The sequence below is a fragment of the Archocentrus centrarchus genome, chromosome 17, assembly GCF_007364275.1.
Source record: "Archocentrus centrarchus isolate MPI-CPG fArcCen1 chromosome 17, fArcCen1, whole genome shotgun sequence".
Classification (NCBI taxonomy): Eukaryota; Metazoa; Chordata; class Actinopteri; order Cichliformes; family Cichlidae; genus Archocentrus; species Archocentrus centrarchus.
This window is the reverse complement of record NC_044362.1, coordinates 30408647-30427433: the sequence shown is the minus strand read 5'-3', so window position 1 is coordinate 30427433 and position 18787 is coordinate 30408647. Positions and strand designations below refer to the sequence as shown.

The window sequence follows — 18787 nt, the reverse complement described above, 5'->3', positions numbered from 1 at the left end:
AGGTGTCTGCTTGGAGCCTGAAAGATAAACATAACTCAAGCACAACCCTTTTCCATTATATTCTATTCTGCACCAGTGTTAAGGTAGACTTGTGTAAACATGGACATGGTAAAGGGAAAAAAAATCACAGTCTGTACATTTGGGTGGAAAATGCTGGGTTGAGAGAAATGAAGGGGGAAAAAAACACACACAGTGGTCACTGAGATGTGCTGCAATAACTTGGTATGTTGGAATTTATAGATAAATGTGCAACTTAAAATTTGCACAATATTATTTATTTTTAGTAGGTTATCAAAATCTTAACTGGAGTTACAACACAAGTCTCACCTTAACTCTCCTTCCAACTTGTCTTCTTCCCTTTTTCCCCCCTCTTTATGTTTTCCTTTGTCCCTTTCTTCCCGTCTCCACATCCACTTCCAGGCCCTGGACGGCTTCTTCTTTGTTGTCAACATGGAAGGCAACATAGTGTTTGTATCGGAGAATGTCAGCCAGTATTTGCGCTACCAGCAGGAGGAGCTGATGAACACCAGCGTGTACAGCGTGCTGCATGTTGGAGATCACACTGAGTTCATCAAGAACCTCCTGCCTAAGAGCCTGGGTGAGAAAGTTATTGGCTTTGGCAGCAAAGAAAGAGGAAACTTCACTTTATTTCTAACTCACAACTCTGTCAGGAAGCAGAAAAAGTGATTGCTTTAGGCCATTTTGTGTTTTTTTTTTGTAATAGATTGTGACTAGTAGTTTATTGTTAAGAGTATTTCCTGCTTTGTTAAATTAGCTTTTCTTGTAGCTTTCATCTCATTTGATGAATTTGTTTGATGCCACAGTGTTTGTGTTTGAAATTTTAACACCAGTTTTTCATTTAGCATGCTTTTGTCGACATCTTCTGAAGTCTGTTCTTCGTTTTGGCATCCCCCCTTTGTCTTTCAGTCAATCATCGCGATTCGTCCAACAGGAACAGCCACACCTTTAACTGTCGTATGTTGATCAACCCCCATGCCGACTGTGAAGCCAGGGTGGCCTCTGATCAGCAGGAGGCGGCACAACAGAAGTACGAGACCATGCAGTGTTTCGCTGTCTCTGAACCCAAGTCAATCCGAGAAGAGGGGGAAGGTATTGTCTCTACTCATGTCATTATATCTCTTTTTTTTGTCACTCTTGTCTTTCCTGTCCATGGTTGTAGTTTTTCTCTTTTTCTTTCTATTTTCTGAGATTCACCATCTCAGGTTCCATTTTTTTCCCTTGCTTCCTTTTTGCATTCCTTCTTTTAAATCTTCCTCTGTCTCCACTGATTTGGTCCTTATTTGGTTATTTCTCTATGTGGTAGTGTTTTTCTGAGTTTGGCCATTTTTTTTTACTGTTATTTTCTTTTTTTTTTTTTTTCCACCTCCCAGTCTGCGTCTTGACTTTCTGTCACTTTCCCATCACTCTTACCATCCCGGGTCTCCCAGTCTCTTGTGTCCTGTCCTCCTTCCATCATCACATCTCTCTATTTTCCCTCCCATCCACTGGAAGAGACTAATTAGTGTGTGGCACTTTGTCATCTTCCCATCTAATCTAATCTCACACACACACACACATGCACATTAGGGAAAAGAATCTGTCTGCCAATCTAATTTTAGATGTCTGACAACCTGATATTGTGCCAGTGTCTCCCACGTCAAGAGGAGGATATGTGGTGGACAGAGTGAAGGCTGTAGGTTGAGACTGAGATTTAGGTTGATGTGTAGATTGACTCTGACTCAGAGTAGTGCTGACAGTGATGTCGGGGGTGAGGTCACAGTTGTCCTGTTTGATTTCAGTGCTGAGGTGAAGCTGTGGGTGTGTTTGATGTTAAGGTGGTGGAACAGACAGTGTTAACAATACAGCTGAGAGTGAAGCTCAAGCTGCTGTAGTCTTCCATCTAGACTGGTAAAAACGATGTGGGTAGGAGGAAGAAGATCCACCGGGGAGTCGCATCATTGCATACACCTGTGCAGTTTAACACATCCCAGTATAACTGATAAGTTTTTGCATGTCTATAACATTCAGTTTTTCAGACACTGTCATTGAAGCTGTATTGATTACATTATATTTTGCACAAGGAGATTAAAGGAACGCTTCGATCTCAATGGGAAACAAAATCATGCAGGATATCTATACTGATCTGGACTGGGTAATGATGAAGTAACGAAAGGATGCCACATGGTTTCTACATTATTAATGTAGCGAGGGCTGAATTCAAAGACACCCCAAAAATCAAAGTAAAAAAATGATGCAGCAGGCTGGCTCATTTTGTCAGAAGCTCATTGCAGCAACTCAAAAAGGTACTCAGTAGTTTATGTGGCCCCCACGTGTTTGTATATATGACAGACAACATCAGGTGCATGCTCCTAATGAGACAATAGATGGTGTCCTGGGGGTTCTCTTCTCAGTTCTGGACCAGGGCATCACTGAGCTCCTGGACAGTCTGAGGTGCAACCTGGCGATGTTGGATGGACCAAAACGATGTTTCCGATTGTTTGGTCAGAGACATTTACACCTGGAAGTCATTTTGTAGCTCTAGCCGTGCTCATCCTGTTCCTCCTTGCACAAAGGAGCAGATATCAGATATCAGCTGATGGATTAAAGACCTTCTGCAGCCCTGTCCAGCTGTCTTAGAGTAACTGCCTGTCTCCTGGGATCTCCTAGATGCTTTTGAGACTGTGCTGGGAGACACAGTAAACCTTCTAGCAATGGCACGTGTTGATGTGCTGTCCTCGAAGAGTTGGACCACCTGTGCAACCTCTGTAGGGCTCAGATGTCCCCTCATGCTATCAGTAGTGACACTGACTCCAGCCAGATGCAAAACCAGTGAAAAAACAATCAGAAAAGAGGAGGAAAAATGTCAGTGGCTTCCACCTATAAAACTATTCCTGTTTTGGGGGGTTGTCTCATTGGTGCCCCTCTAATGCACGTGTTGTTAATTTCATTAACACCAAAACAGCTGAAACTGATAAACAATCCCCTCTGCTATTAATCGACCAGGTCAATATCCCAGAAGTTTTATTGACTTGATGCTGTACTCTGATCAAAAGTGTTCCTTTATTTTTTTTTAAACTTTGTATTCACAGGTGCGTCAATATTGAAGGTAAATATCCCTGTTGCCCTGTTACCAGGTGTATTCTTTAATGTAACCTTTTTCATTTCAAACCTGCAGATTTCCAGTCATGCCTTATCTGTGTGGCAAGAAGAGTCCCCGTCAAAGAGAGACCTGTGATGCCCACATATGAGAGCTTCACCACACGCCAGGATCTTCAAGGTAAGTGTGAAGGGAGCGGTACTGTGTTAATATGCTGTATGATCAATCTAGTAGTTTGCCAACAAAAAAAATACAAGGTTGTTAACATCTGAAACAGCTTCAAAGCAGCCTGGAAATGTTTCTAGCGCCGTACTCAAAGACACTCGTCCTGGTCTCCACCGATGCTGTGCTGGTGTAGAACCAGACTACCTGGGTGCTTTTTGTGAAGCAGAAACCATTTTCACAGCTTCTAGATCCAAATTTTAGGTGGCAAAGGATGGAATAATTTTTGTTGGAAGAAAAATAATGGCAGACATTTTCACAGATGCTACATCTGTGAAACTTCTTTTGGTAGCCACTCCCACTCCCACAGCCACTGATGCTGTAGTTTCGTATTTGGGCTAAGTGGTTGCTATCCAGCATAACTATTTTATTTAGTATTCTCCTCTATATTCTAAGACTTGACTCGTAACCTGCGAATATCAATGTTATATGTTACCTATCCAGGTAAGATCACATCACTGGATACTAGTCAGCTGCGGGCGTCCATGAAGCCAGGATGGGAGGACCTGGTTCGTCGATGCATTCAGAGGTTTCACCTGCAGAATGATGGGGACATGTCCTTTGCCAAAAAGCACCACCAAGAGGGTAAAACATTTTTCTTTACAGTCAATCCATCTGCTTTCTTCTACTTATATAGCTCCAGGTCATGGGTACAGAAAGGCAGGGTACACCCTGGACAGGTTGCCAGCCTGTCACAGGGCTAACCCATAGACAGACACCCATTCACACTCACATCTGCAGTCAATTTAGAATCGCCAATTAACCTACCCATGCATGTCTTTGGACTGTGGGAGAGAACCCATGCAGACACAAGGAGAACATGCAAACTCCATCAAAGAAAGGCACCAGCCTGGATTTAAACTCAGTATTGACTGTATCACCTTGCCGCCTATGATAACTATTCTTTGTGTTTCTCGTTCATGTAATGATGCGTGACTACTGTTGGTTTCCTTCCAGTGTTGAGAAACGGCCAAGCGCTCAGCCCTCTTTACCGATTCTCCCTGGCAGACGGCACCATCGTCTCAGCTCACACTAAGAGCAAACTGGTCCGATCGCAAGCAACAAATGAACCACAGCTATACTTGTCCCTCCATGTCCTGCAGAGGTACCAACCACTCATTCTTTTCCTTTGTCTCCACTACACGAGCCTGGTCTTAAAGACCTGGTGCACTTTGTGCTTCAATAAATTGTTGTTTTGCACAACAGAAGATTCTTTGCGTTTGGGTTTTCACACAAAGGATTTTGAGTTTTTTGCTCTGAAATATTTGTTTTAGATTCAAGACAGTCATGGTAAAGTTTAGAAGAGCATGAACAACAAAAGGACATATGACAAGTGACAGTAAATGTATAACTGTAACACAGATCAGAATGAAACAGCCTACAGAGAGAGCAAGTTACAGTGTCCAAGGATGAAAAAAATTATCTCACACATATGACTTGAGCAGTTGTTCAAATGACAACTTGAGGCTGGCTCCAAATATTAAATGCCCAATTTTACAGTAGAAATATGCATGTTTACAGCAGGTACAAAAATTGGTTAAATATGTGGCTCCACCTCAGCAAATTAAGTCTCTCCACTGGACCTCTTGAGTGACTTTGTGGTGTTTGTGCCTGTGCGTTATACACACCACTCAAATACTGCAGAGACAAAGACACTCTGCCACAGACAGCTCAGCTTCCCCGGCTTAAGTACTCCCAGGCCTGATTGCTGAGTGTAGTCAGCTGCTCAGTGGTTCCACAGAGAGGTGGGTGTTACCTAAGACAGAGAAGAGGACAACCCACCACACTCACACAGCAAACAGCAGGTCTGCTGGGGTCTTAACAGTGCTCTTTGAAGCGTTTTGATGCAGTTAACATGGCTCGCTGCCGGTTTAAGAAGTCTCTGTATTACATTTGGTGAGTGGAATTATTGTCTTTCATTAGTATGTTACTGTATTGTGCTGGTACATGGCAAGTTGTTAACTAAGCTTGCTACGTTAGCTGATAACTTTGCACTCCACCCTTTCCTCCAAATACGTCATTTCTCACCCTGAAAAAGCAAGATGCTAAAATCAAGGCTTCAAAATAGGAGTTAAGAAACCAGTGGGGGAGTCCATCCAGAGTAAGCTTCACATTTGTCCTCCAGTCGGGGAAAACCTTTAGATTTGAGGAGTTAAGTCATATGATTTGTTGTAATGAATCTCCTGATCGCTCTGGCAGCTGCCACTTAAAGCCACCCAAGTGCCAAGTATCTCTCTTCCTTATTCAAATCACATTCTTCCTCTAGATTGCCTCCATGCATTCAGAAAAACGAAACATTTGTGTTAGTTAAAGAAAGAAAAAAAGCGATGTCAGATTTTGTTTGTCACTTTCGCTCCCAATTTTGGTAGTTTCCTCCTTCATTTTTTGTTTTTTGTTTACAACGCTCTGTGGTCTGCGTTGTAAACAAAGACCCTGTTATTCAGAACTGTCACCATATGTATAGACCAAAACTGACACCAGCACTACCAGCCAGTCCAGTCCACAGTGCCTGAATTCCTCCTTCCCAACACAGGGAAGGACCGTGACTCTACCAGCATTCAGCTGCTGATACGAGTGTTCAGAGTCTGGGTTTGGACAGTGGTCAGAAAACAGTGCCAGCACTAGTACCCAGAGTGTTTGGGGATCAATGCCGAAAACTTGGCCTTTTTTTACTTCCACAAGTGTCACATTCAAAATTGCCGTGCTAGCATTCAGCACAATGAGAGCTTTGTGTGTTTGGTGTGAGGCTGAAGCCGATTCATGTTTAAAAGTCTCCCTCTGTTACAGACCTTGTTACTATGTTGTTTTTTCACTTGTGGATACTGTGTCAGAGCTGCTCTGGTTGTTTTACTTTATGGTGTGCTCTACTTAACCATTATGTGTTACATAGTTTTCACTTATTCTATAAGGTTTTGTACTACTTTGGACTAAAAGGAGTGATCACTAAATCAGTAAGCTAACTCAGAAATTTACTATCAAAGTTCTCAGCCTTGGAAACTGCACTTTGATGGTAGATTATTCTGTTTATACCATCACCACTGGGACATCTGGCTGGATGAGATCGATCGATCGATCGATGCCTGCTTGTTTCTTTGGACGGGCACATTTGATGCTACAATATGATCTAGTTTTTCCAATGTGCAAAACACAGCACAGTTTCAGCATGATTTAGCAACAAGCATTTCAGCTGCAGCGGGTCTACACCAGGCAAATGTTTAACATGAAATAGGGCAAGGTACAGTGTACTAAGGTGCCATCACTCTGGCTTTCTTTTTAACCATTCAAGAAAACAGCTCTCACCAAGGCAACGCTCAGGGGAAAAACAAACATAAATAAATAAAAATATGTGTAGCAGTAAAGAAGGGGCCTGTTTCTTAATAAAAACACATTGTGCAAAATTCAGAAGAATTCACTTGGTAATATTGCAAAAGGGACTCTCGCGGGGATGAAGGATTGCACACAATAACCATAGGTGGCATAATATCTTGTGAATTGGATGTTTATGTCATCATAATGCAGTCTGCTTCACATCAGATGTTTCTTTTCATCTGAGTTACGTATGACTTTTATCCCTTATCCTATGCTATATTTGTTTGTTGTTGTTTTCATTATATTTTGTCAAGCTGTATCAACTCAGATTACTCACTGAGTCTAGATAGCTGCGTACTGACAGAACATCACTGAAATGGGTCTGATTCTTGGCTGTCTCTGTTTCATCCAGGGAAAACAGCAGTGTGACTGCAGACCCATCTGCCAGTCAGGGCATGGCCAAGCCAATGACCCCAACCAGTGTGTGTGGGTCCTCTCCTTCCCCTGATGCCAGTGTCACAAGCAACACTCACCACTCTGCAACAGCCTCCAGCACCCCTGGACGTGGTTATGGAGCTATATCAGGGCGGGCACCTACGCCTCAGGGAAATAGCTACACACAAAAGCTGGGCAGCCCTTCAGCCTTGGGAAGCCCCAGTGTCACCTCTGGGGCCCAGGGTGCCATGTTGTCTCCCCGCCATCGCCAGAGCCCGAGCATGCCAGCTAGCAGCAGCAGCTGTAGTAGCCCGCATCTCCCCCAACACCCCCCTGGCTCTTTCTCTCCTGCAGCCAGCCTCCGATCGCCAGCCCCTGTATGCAGCAGTACAGGAACCAACCAAGGGTTTAACTCTCTTAGTGCACTGCAGGCTCTCAGCCAGGGCCACAGGATTTCCCAGGGACTCAGTGAAGGACAGCATCCAGAGTCCCCTGACAGAAAACCGACAGGCCTTCAGAGCCCTCTTCACTGCACCAACCCTGGTAGCCACAAAGCCAAGAACAGTCTCAGCTTAGATCCTGGCTTATTTGAAAATTTGGAGGAGCCTCAAGACCTTTTGACATCCCAGAACCAGGAAATCGATCAGGGGGAGGGAAGAGATGGTGACCTTATTGATGCGCCAAACCGACATTTGAATGCCAAAGGCCATACCAAGCTTCTCCAGCTCCTCACCACCAAGTTAGAGCCCTCTGATCCCTGCTCACCATCAGGGGCCCTTGGGGACGACCAGAACTGTAAGGACCAGCTTGGTGGGGTGGGACATAATAACCACTCCACCTCATTAAAGGAGAAACATAAAATCCTCCACAGGTTGCTACAGAACAGCACCTCGCCTGTGGAGTTGGCCAAACTAACAGCTGAGGCAACCGGAAAAGACCCCATTGGTCCAGAGTCAGCTTCAGGGGACTGCATGACCACTCTGGGTGAACTCTGCACAAAACATGAGCCAGGGAGCCCCAAAAAGAAGGACAATGCATTACTTCGCTATCTCCTGGACCGGGATGATAACAGCATCCTGGATAAAGGCATCAAGACAGAACCTGGGGATGGATCGAAGCTGCCCAGTGTTAAGTCGGAGAAACAGGAAGCAGGTTTCAACATGGAGCAGGTCAGTCATTTATCATTCATTTATTAACTACTGGTTTGGTAACAGCTGTGTGCTTCATAGAGCCTAGCAGTTCAGTGTAGTTCTTAAATCTTTTGTTTAAGAGGTTTCAAAGGTGAAATGCAATTATTTTTATATATTTTCAGTTCCTTTGTTAGCTAAACAAGCCTTAAATATTACAGCTTTCATGATTAAGTATTAGCTGTAGTATGAAGACTTGATGTCTATACGTATTACAGCTGATGTCCAAGTCATCACTTGTTTTTCCCTTTACGTCAGACACATTGCTGATCAATTCTGGCTCCCTCCAAGCAGGCGGAAAGAAAATCCAGGGTTTTTACCTTTAGTTGACTTGAATGTACTTTCACCTATCAATCTAAGAAAACAGCACATTTAAATAAGGTTTTCATTACAGCCACTACACACAATCAGTGGCCTCATTATTAGAAGCTTTTATCAACTACACAAGTCCTAAATGCCTCAAAATAGGCATTAATACTGAATTAAAAACTGAACGTGAGTTAGAGGCCTCACTGTGGACAGATTGTCTTAGCAGCACATGACAGGATGCCCGTCTCCTTCATAGATGAACAGCATTTAAGGAAGCTGTCCCATTAACAACTCCTATAAACACCTTAAAGGAAGAAACATGGTCGCTGATGCTAGTTTCGTTCTGTCAGATGTGTGGTGAGTTCCACTTTAGACAGCTGATCGCACACTGCCCCCCCACTCTCCCAAAAACGCACGATGCCCTGGCAAAGAAAGCAGAGGAGAACTGGCATATGTGTGAGAAACCAATATTGTATGGGAATGAGATTTAAAAAACACTGCACGGGTGTTTGTGTGTGTGTGTGTGTCTGTCTGTCTGGTGTGTTTTTAAAGCATATCTTGCAAGAACAGAACAGAAGTTGTGTTGCATTTGTATAAGTGAATATGGCCGCATGTGTAGTGTGCCGGTGTATTTAAAAATATCCATATGTGTGCATATCACATCATCCTAGGAAAGTGAACCATGATGTCTGGCACCAGTCAATAGACATACAGCTGCCAAGGCTCTTTTTTTGTTTTTTAAAACAGCCACTTCTCTGGGCCCCCATCATTTGGGAGAAGAGAAAGAGAAGGAAGAGAATCATTAAAATACTGAGAATCAAAGTTTTTGAATGTAATAAAGGAATATGAAGAGAAGAAGAGCGAGGGGGTGAAAAATAAACAGAATAGTGGGGGGACACCATAAAAGACGAGGACAATAATGAGGATGAGGGGGAAGGTTAGGAGAGCAGCAGGGTTGACAAAAGAGGAAGAGAAAAGACTAAACTTTAATGGGTATCTTTTGGGTAATTGAAATCAGAAATAGGTGGTGAAAAAATTATGGGTAGTAAACAGTAAGACTCAAATATATAAAAACAACCAGCCTTTTCCAACATTAACGTGTGAGCCTAAATTGCAGAAGAAATTGTTAGATTTGGAGGGTTGAATTTATTTTATTCTATTTATTTATTTTACAGTCTTGTGAATAATTTTTAGACAGTTTTTTTTTTTTTTTTTTTTTTTTTTTAATCCATGGAATGCAAATGATAGTTTCAGGAGAAATTTCTTTTTCATGATCCTTCTCTCTAACAGGAAACACTGTTCAGAATCTGTCAAGCTCTGGTGAGCATGTGTCACTAGACCTAAAACTGAACTTGACAGTTTGTTTAAACATCCTTCAACAATTCTGTGGTTCAACACTTAGACTGTATTTAAAAGACGGGCACAGTCACAGTGATGTCACCCACAGGTTTGGAAAGTCCATTTTCTAGCCTTCAGATCAGCTTCATGGTCGCTGTAGTCTTTTTTTTTTTTTTTTTAAAATCACATTATAAGCAAAATGGAAAAACTGAGAATACGATACAGTTACATGGTAGCAACTTAGCACTCACAAAGTAGCCTCGCTCTAAATCAAACACCATATATTTTGCTATACATTTGACCATAACTGACTAAATTGACATCTTTCTGCAATGAGGGTTTAGAAATAGCAGCTGATACCATAATCTCATTAGGGAAACATTTCCTTTTTGGTTTGAGGCACTTTAGTGTCAGAAAAAGCACATCCACCTTTTATATACACATTTTATGACATATCAGGGATCTGTAAACTCATCAACCATAAAACTACTGACATGTGATTATAAATATTGCTAATAGCAGCCACCTGAGATTATTTGGCATCAGCATGTAATCATTTGCCCACAGTAATATTACGTATGTGGTTTCCTTACAGTGGCTGAAAATTGCTAAACCCAAATACACCAATGGTTTCAGTGGTGCAGCTCTTTCTTTTCTGCAGTTGTTGGTTAGTTAGTAAATCTGTAGCCAGTTCTGAGTGTTGCTTATTGACAGGGTAGGTGCATTAATATAGTAAAAGTAAGCTGCAGGAAGGGGCCAGTGGAGAATGGTTCAGTCTTGAGGACAAAGAGGACGCTTCTATTAACAGTTGTGTCTCAGGGACAGTGTGTGTATTATATCCTCATGTAAAGGGCGTTTAAACAGCTAGCAAAGACCCACTGGACTTATAAAGTAGGGACTTGCTACAATGTTATGACCAGCTGTAGTTTTGAAATACTAATACTTAATAAACTTTAAAAATTATTTTAAAAAAATTACAGTATTTCCTTTGGTGTGTGGTCATTCTGTTTTCACTTTTCACTCGATATATTTCTGTGCTGTTGGGGCTAAACAGAGCTGTGATTGTGTATCTTACTGTACATCACACATGACCTCATTAGCACCAGCCATTTATTTTTAGCTTCTCCTCTATTCATCAGCCAAATGGCCCGAGGCAACCATATTGTGACATATGGTGTTTAAATCATACACCAGTTTTAGTGGGATGCCAGGATTTCCACTGCATATGGGGACAAACAGACATGAAACCACATGATGTGCCATCGGCTTTTGAAACCTTAAATCTGCATGTCATTTCAGCATTCAGTCCCCTAAATGTCATGACCCCTTTACTGAAAGTAATATCACAGTATACGCCAGTCAAGCATAACATTATGACCACCTGCCTAATATTGTCTTGGACCCCCTTTTGCTGCAGTAGCTCATCCGTTGGATCGGACCACACGGTGCAACCTTCGCTCCCCACAGGCATCAGTGAGCCTTGGCCCCCCATGAACCTGTCACTGGTCAGCACTGTTCCTTCCTTCTTTGGACCACTTTTGATAGTTACTGAACACTGCAGACTGGAAACACCCCACAAGAGCTGCAGTTTTGGAGATGCTCTGACCCAGTCATCCAGCCAGCACAATTTGGCCCTTCTCAGATTCGTACCCATCACATGCCCAATTTTTCCTGCTTTGAGGACAAAATGTTCGCTTGCTCCCTAATATATCCCACCCACTAACAGGTGCCATGATGAATAAGAGTTAATCAGTGTTTTTCACTTCATCAGTCAGTGGTCATAATGCGATGCCTGATCGGTGTATGTTTGAATGTACTGCAAGAATGTGGCACATTAGTGCTACTGTTATGTGATATGAAGTCATTTTTTTTTTTTTTTTTTAGATTTTATGTTATTAGTAATCTTTTTTGCTAATTCCTTTTCTTCCCTGTGGCTGATCTCAGGCCAATGAACTGGAGGACCTGCTGGAGAACCTGCAAAGTGGTGGCCAGGAGCAGCAGCCACTGTTCCCCAGTCAGCCATCAGCCAGGGGTGCTGATCCCTCGTCATCCTCTTCCTCTTCTGTGCCGCCTGCCCCCTCTGTCGACAAACAGACCATGATCTCGGACATTCTGCAGATGAAAGACAGCAGCAGCCCCCCCAGCCAGCACAGAACCTTCCCTCCTGTCGGCCCCCCAAGTACGCCTACAACATGGTGTTTGTGTTTGACTGAATTAGATCGTTTCTACATCTTGAATATGTTTAATATGGAGCAAATCTTCTCTAAATATGTACAGTCCTATATGAACAAAAACAATACTGTTTTTCCTCCCAGCAGGCTTTAATGGTGCCAGGCCCAGCCACTCGGTTCAAGGTGCTCCTCCAATTAGGAACATGTCTCTCGAAAGCAGTATGGGCCCCAGCCCTAACACCACCAGGCCTTTCCCTCCTCAGCACAGGAACAATAGCCCCTACTCCTTAATGCAACAGCAACAACAGCAAGGCATGATGGGACCCCACATGGGTATGGCTAACCAGGCTGCAATGGCTAACACAGGTGAGGCAGAACAAAATATAACTTTGAGACATCAAAAAATTAATTACATTTTATAGAAGGATTTTCTAACAGAAAATAAAAATGAGTAGTTATTGAAGTGAAACTCTCTAGAGAAGTCTTTTCATTCTTTGTTTTAAAAGATGTTCTACTATAAATGATTCTAAATAGTCTTTAAATAATTCTTTTCGGCCCACATAAGGTATGCGGGGCTCCATGCAGCAAGGGTGGAGTCCCCAGAGGCCCATAGGGGGCTCTGCAGGGCCAGTAATGGGCCAGGGAGTTGGAGCTGGTCGCATGGTTCCCAACATGAATCCTGCACTCCCCACAAGAGGCAGTGTTCCATCTGGATCCAGACCCATGATTAATATGCAGATGATGGGCAATGGTGAGAGGAAATGGGCTCATAATGGAAACTCATCTCTCCTCAGATTCTGTTTCTGATATTATGTGTTTTTTGTTTTTTTCTTTTCCTCATAGAGATGGAGATGGCAGCTCCTCCCTACCCACAGCAGCAAGCTCCACCTAATCAGACTGCTCCGTGGCCAGACCGAATGATGATGGATCATTATGGAAACCAAAGCAGGTATGGCATTTATTCCACCCTAAAGCAGCAGAAAAGAGTCATCATAAATATGAAGGACTGAATGTAGTGTGACAGTAACACTAACTTACTTTCCAGGGTACCATACAGTGTCCCCCAGGAGGATGCCATGGGATGTTGTGGCACGGGGCCTGAGGGCCAGCCAGATGAAGGAGCTCTACTGAACCAGTTGTGTTCAGTGCTAAAGGACTACGAGGGTCTAGAGGAAATTGACAAAATGCTGGGAATCCCCACGCTGGCGGGACAGGTGAGCTCCTTTCATCAAATTTCTTAAGGAGTTGTAACTTGTTTTGGAGTTGATGACCATGAAGAACATAACATAACAATAAACTATGATACAACAGAGGAAACATGCCTCTTTATCACTACTCTACAGGGTCCTCTGCCAGACCAGGACCAGTACCTGGGCTCCTCTGACCCAGCAGCCAGCATGAAGCCTCCTCTCTACAGTCAACACTATGGAGGTCAGCCAAGTTATGGTGGCATGCCTCCCGATGGTGGTTATCACGGTCCATCTGTGGGAGGCCACATGGGGCCTCAGAGAATGGCACCCACATGTTACCCTCCATTGATGAGAATGCCTGGAGGTACAGGGCCGAGGCAAGCTGGCATACGACCAGGGGGGCCCAATCCAATGATCCCCCAACAGCCCAATAACTTAAGGCTTCAGCTGCAGCACAGACTCCAGGCCCAGCTGGTAGGTGGTACCAAACATTTTATATCATACTTTTTTCCAGATCTCCACAAGTATTTCTGTATAACTACAATATAACATTAGCGTTATACTGCTGTATAACAGTGTAGGTTGTGCTGAATGGCAGAGTACTTTCAGGTTGTGTGTGAGGTGTGGCTAATAGTGCTTATACTAAAAGTTGAACATGACATACCAGCTCAGCTGGTAATCAGATCAGCTGATCTTATTGCCAGACTGATGGCTCAGCTGATCCCTGTCTCTGATTCCTATTGGCGAGTTTTGCATAGGGTGTGCTTTTGAAGCTCCTTCGTCTTGAATACAGTTGCTCCTGCCTCTGCAAACTACTTTGCAACCCAGCTTCACCCAGGATTATCCTTTTCATGTTATTTCTGACTTAATCAATATTCCGTCTGTTCTCACTGATGCTTGCTCTGTTCTGTGGGAGGTCTTGTTGCTGCTCTCCCTGCCTTAGAGCGTTCCATACCATGTCGAAGGGCAGTGAAGTCCCAGAACAGTTGTACTACTAAGTATAATTTACTGCAGATGGAATAACAATCCCATTTTGACTGTTCTTGACAGAAATTGATATAAGGAGAAGTGTGATTTTTTTTTTTTTTTTTTTTTTTGTTTCTCAGCAGGAAGAATAGATTTAAATTAAATGGAACGACGTAGCTCATGTAACAAGTTACTCAAGTTTTTTGTTTTTTTTAATTCTGATTCTCTTCTTTGCTAAAAACAAACAAACAAATAAAAATGCAGAACTCAGTGCTGCATGCAACTGGTGGTTAGAGCAAATTTAAATTTTAAGTGAAGTTTGTCTTGCACGATCAAACTTTATGTAAATTCAGCTCAATGAGGGGACAAAAATTTGTTGAGCTGGTATAAATGCACCCCAGCAATCACCAGCTTTAGGAACAAGTGTATTGCTTTGCAGGCAGCCAATTACATATATTTATAGTGATGTCCATCCCTTAATGTCACCCGAGTATGATCACATATGCAAATCTTATCTCTTACTCTCTGTAACTGCAAACTGTTTGAGACGACTCGGCCATGAATCTTGACACACCAGGCACTGATTCATTCAAGCATGAAACTTCATTACCATTTCGAAAAAGAAAAATCTGATTACAAAAGATGCATCTGAGCACACAGGCCAACAGGGTTCACTGAGTTTAAACCGCAGCAGCCAGAAGAGCGCAAATGTTTTTCAGCTTTCTGGTTTAATCAGCAGCACACAGACAAATTCATACACTTGTAGCTTTATACTAAGTCTCTTTGAAGAGCTCCTAATGTTCCTGTTGTCTGATGTCTGAATGCACAGCACTTTTATTTTCTTTTACTTTTAATGTTAACTTTAAACTATGTAGTTGGTGTTTTGGTCCAGACTGCCACCTGGTGGAGAGTCAAGGCCAAACAGTCCATTTAACCTTCAGTAAAATTAGCAGCAATTAGCAGTTTGTTCAGATGTGTGACACGATTTTTACACTTCCAGCTTTACATTTGTTGTGCCAGTAGATAAACAGTGAAGCTGAAGTATAGAAGAAAACTTTATTTCATAACCAATCTGAGCCAAAAATATAGTTTTAATTCCTACTTTTGTTATTAATTCATTCATTTAGTTAGTTTTTGGATCGCATTGGTTGCAGGTGAATGCAGAGCTGCAGCGGTTTTGCCACTGAAAGCCCCTCACAAATCTAACATACACCCACTCAGTACGAGTGCTTCAATACTTTACTGCACATCAGTTAAACACATGCTTAAAATACATTTTAAACCAGTTAAGTTGACCTGGATTTGATTAAGGATTTCTTAAATGAAGGATTGAAAATGTTTACAGCCAAAAAGAGTAACAAAGGAGAGTATGAGATTATATCAGAAGTCACTGAAGTCATTTTTAAAGAAAGTTATTTAAGGGCAAAATTAGAATATCTGATTTTTGAATTTTTGATCCTCTGTCTTTTCTCTAGAACCGACAGCCAATGGTGAACCAAATGGGTGGAGTGTCCAACATGAATCTACCTCTTAGGTCTAACGTACCAAACCAGGTCAGTCTGTCGTCTCCATGATATCTTTTATTTTCTTTTTTTTTAATTTGTGAGCACAAACTCTTTATTCTCTTGCCTGACACAAATATTATCAACGTAAATAATTTCCGCTTTTTAATAATTATTGATATGCCTAAATGTGTGTTTCCTCCTGCAGGGAACCCTCAACCCCGAGATGCTGGCCCAGCGGCAGCGCGAGTACCTCAGCAACCACCTACGTCAACGCCAACAGCAGCAGCAGCAGCACATGCAGCAGCAGCGTGCCATGATGATGCGCACTCAGGGCATCAACATGCCGCCTAATATGCCCACCGGGGGTTCTGCTCCTACGCCAATGCCCATGGGAGGCACCAACCCACGGCTCCCGCAGGGCAACCCGCAACAGTTCCCCTACCCGGCCTCCAGCTACGGTACAGGCCTGTCCTCTCCTCCTCATCCCAGCTCTTCCAGTCCTTTCTCCTCCCCTCACTCCCCCAGCCATCATCTGGCTAGTCAGGGCATGATGGGAAGTGTAGGAGGGCAGTACAGAGGTGTAACGAGTCCGCCATCACACCACAGTCCCTTCCACTTCAGCAGTGCAGGTATATGATGAGCACAGCAGCAACATCTTAGTGGTCTCTGTGTGAGCTTCATGAGAATGTAGTCGCTTTACTTTTTTTTTTTTTTTTTTTTTTTTTTTTTTTGTGGTGGCGGTTCTTGTTTCTTTTTTTTTGTTGTTGTTGTGCTGTGTTTTTCTGTGCTAATCAAATTTTCAAAGATGATCTTTTTTTCTGCTTTTGTGATTCAATGAACAAGCCAGTAGATTTTGTTTTTTTTTTTTTTTAACTGTCATAAACCAATAAAGATGGAGGGAACTGTGGCAGCGGCACTGAAAGTGATTCATTCCTTTTTAATTTGGTATTATGGTCTGTCAATGCTGTCAGGTTTGTAGTAAATGCATCTTATTTAACAAAAACAATCTTTTGAAGCCTCTGAAGTGAGGACGATATCACAATATATGTGAATTTAGTTATATTAACAAGCCAGCTGTTTAGGAAACTCTTGAGGTGGCCTAAAGTGCAAAGTCCTGTTTTTGTCATTATTCCTTCTGATTTGGAGACAAGATCATTCTCATTTGTCTTGAATCAAGGTTAGTTTCAGTTAACTATAATAAACGAAAAGCTTTTTATTTAACTAACATAACAGTAAAAACTAGAAAATTAAAACTAAAATGATTTTGTGATCTTGGAAAACTAACTCAAAATAAAAATTTTATCACAGCTTGCCTGATGAGGCTTTGAATTATCCAAAATCTTGGCTCAGACACAGAGTGTAGATTAGCAGTGTAATTTATAAACTACCATATAAAAAATAGTATTTTTTTACTTTGTGTTTGGATTATTGTAACTGTCCTTATGACACCTGGATGTGCAGGAATGAGCCAACAGCAACAACACCAGGATCCGGGATGCTTTCCGTGTGGGGCTGCCACACCTCAGAGCCCCCTGCTGTCTCCCAGAATGGGGCAGGGTCAGAGCCCTATGTTGCAACAAAACCAGGGCCCACCCCAAACCCAACCCCAGGGTCCGAACCAAGGAGGACCTCCCAGCTATCAGCCTAGTGCTGACCTCAATGGATGGCCTCAGCCTGCCAACATCACCACCAGCAACAGGTAGCAACAGACCTGAAGTGCAGATGTTTTTGAAATTGCAGCTGTTATGCTTATTTCCAGCTCCATATTTCTATTCTTGGATTCTACTGGAGTAGATTTGCATATTCACAGTAGTAACCCTTATTATTGGGCCTTTTGTAACAACTTTGGCTGTTGACTATTTTAACATGCATGACAGGATAAAGCAAAGCAAAATGGTCTTAATGATTTTTAGTGTTTTATTTTTTTTATTGTTAGAATACTTTTCATCCTGTTTTACTCGGCTTGTCTTCTTTCAGTGTATACCCCCAACAGCCTCAGTCTCACTACTCCACACAACCCAACGGAGGAATGTACAGTGGCAACAGCAACAACATGAACCTTGCCATGGGCGGCAATGGCGGCAGCATAAACCCGATGTCTGGACAGATGAGCTCCATGGCCGCCATGAATACAGAACAGGTGTGGGGGGGGGGGCGGGGGCACTTCTTCATATGGCGACACCTGCTTCTTTTTATGTTGTTGGGTCTTAGTTTTCCAGAAGTTGTAATCGTGGTTGTTATGAATTTGCTGGTGCAGGGGAATGACGGCAGCCTTATCCTGGAACAACTAGCAGGAATTGACATGCTGACTCACGAGGGTGAATCCAGTTCTGTAAGTAACACGCTTTTCTTATTTTTTCCAAACATCTGTGGTTCAGTTCTCTGTTATCAAAGTAACTTTAATTTCAATTTCCTTGATGATTTTCTGTCTTTTATAGAATTTTTGCTGACCCCAGGCTTCAGTTGAGACAAGCAACGAAGGAACCCGTGCAGAAACGCTGACACCCAGTCAGCTCAGCTAACGGAGACGTATGAAGGACTTTATGAAAACACTGCCCCTCTATCACACCACGCAACTCAGAGGCACCATAGCGAGGACGGCCGAGACATGTAAAAACTTCAGAACTGCGTTCACAGTGGGTTTATTCACCGCTCAACATTTTATGCAAAAACAGGAAGTCTAACAGTACAGGGAAACTGCCATCTGAACCATCCTGACAGCAAATGCACAAATATGAGGATAACTGGGGGAGGGGGGGGGGGGGGCAACAAAAAAACAACTTTTTGTGGTTTTAGGTTTTCACTGTAAGATTATCAGCTAATCAATATGTTACACGTAACTATGCTGTAGTCAAATCATAGATGGTAGTCAAACAATCTAGCCTGCTTCAAAAACAGAATAAAAAACCAGAATGAAAAACAGCAAATAGAAGCACTGAAAGGTGTTCTGTGTAGCATTAAAATTAAATGATATTAAACTTTACAAGCTTTCTACCCCCCCCCCCCCCCCCCCCCCCCCCCCCCCCCCTCCCGGGGGGTGTAAATTGTAAATTCAAAA

At 42.7% G+C, this 18787-nt stretch overlaps 1 protein-coding gene across 5 annotated transcripts in view; it reads left to right on the top strand.

Moving 5' to 3' along the window:
• LOC115795438 (nuclear receptor coactivator 2-like) overlaps window positions 1–18532 on the top strand; it is a 52567-nt gene extending 34035 nt beyond the window's left edge. For 2 of the 5 annotated variants that reach the window (XM_030751342.1, XM_030751343.1), the window contains 18 exons: window positions 421–598; window positions 928–1110; window positions 3176–3277; window positions 3764–3904; window positions 4277–4424; window positions 7041–8232; window positions 11842–12076; window positions 12213–12434; window positions 12634–12819; window positions 12912–13017; window positions 13114–13282; window positions 13412–13732; window positions 15700–15777; window positions 15935–16358; window positions 17191–17428; window positions 17707–17869; window positions 17987–18061; window positions 18168–18531. In XM_030751342.1, the coding sequence (XP_030607202.1) occupies window positions 421–598; window positions 928–1110; window positions 3176–3277; window positions 3764–3904; window positions 4277–4424; window positions 7041–8232; window positions 11842–12076; window positions 12213–12434; window positions 12634–12819; window positions 12912–13017; window positions 13114–13282; window positions 13412–13732; window positions 15700–15777; window positions 15935–16358; window positions 17191–17428; window positions 17707–17869; window positions 17987–18061; window positions 18168–18179 (4173 nt within the window). In that variant the 3' untranslated portion in view covers window positions 18180–18531. Of the gene's footprint in view, window positions 1–420; window positions 599–927; window positions 1111–3175; window positions 3278–3763; window positions 3905–4276; window positions 4425–7040; window positions 8233–11841; window positions 12077–12212; window positions 12435–12633; window positions 12820–12911; window positions 13018–13113; window positions 13283–13411; window positions 13733–15699; window positions 15778–15934; window positions 16414–17190; window positions 17429–17706; window positions 17870–17986; window positions 18062–18167 lie in introns of those variants that run through there. The other 3 variants (XM_030751345.1, XM_030751344.1, XM_030751346.1) reach the window with 3 other exon arrangements.
• Window positions 18533–18787: the final 255 nt, after the last annotated feature.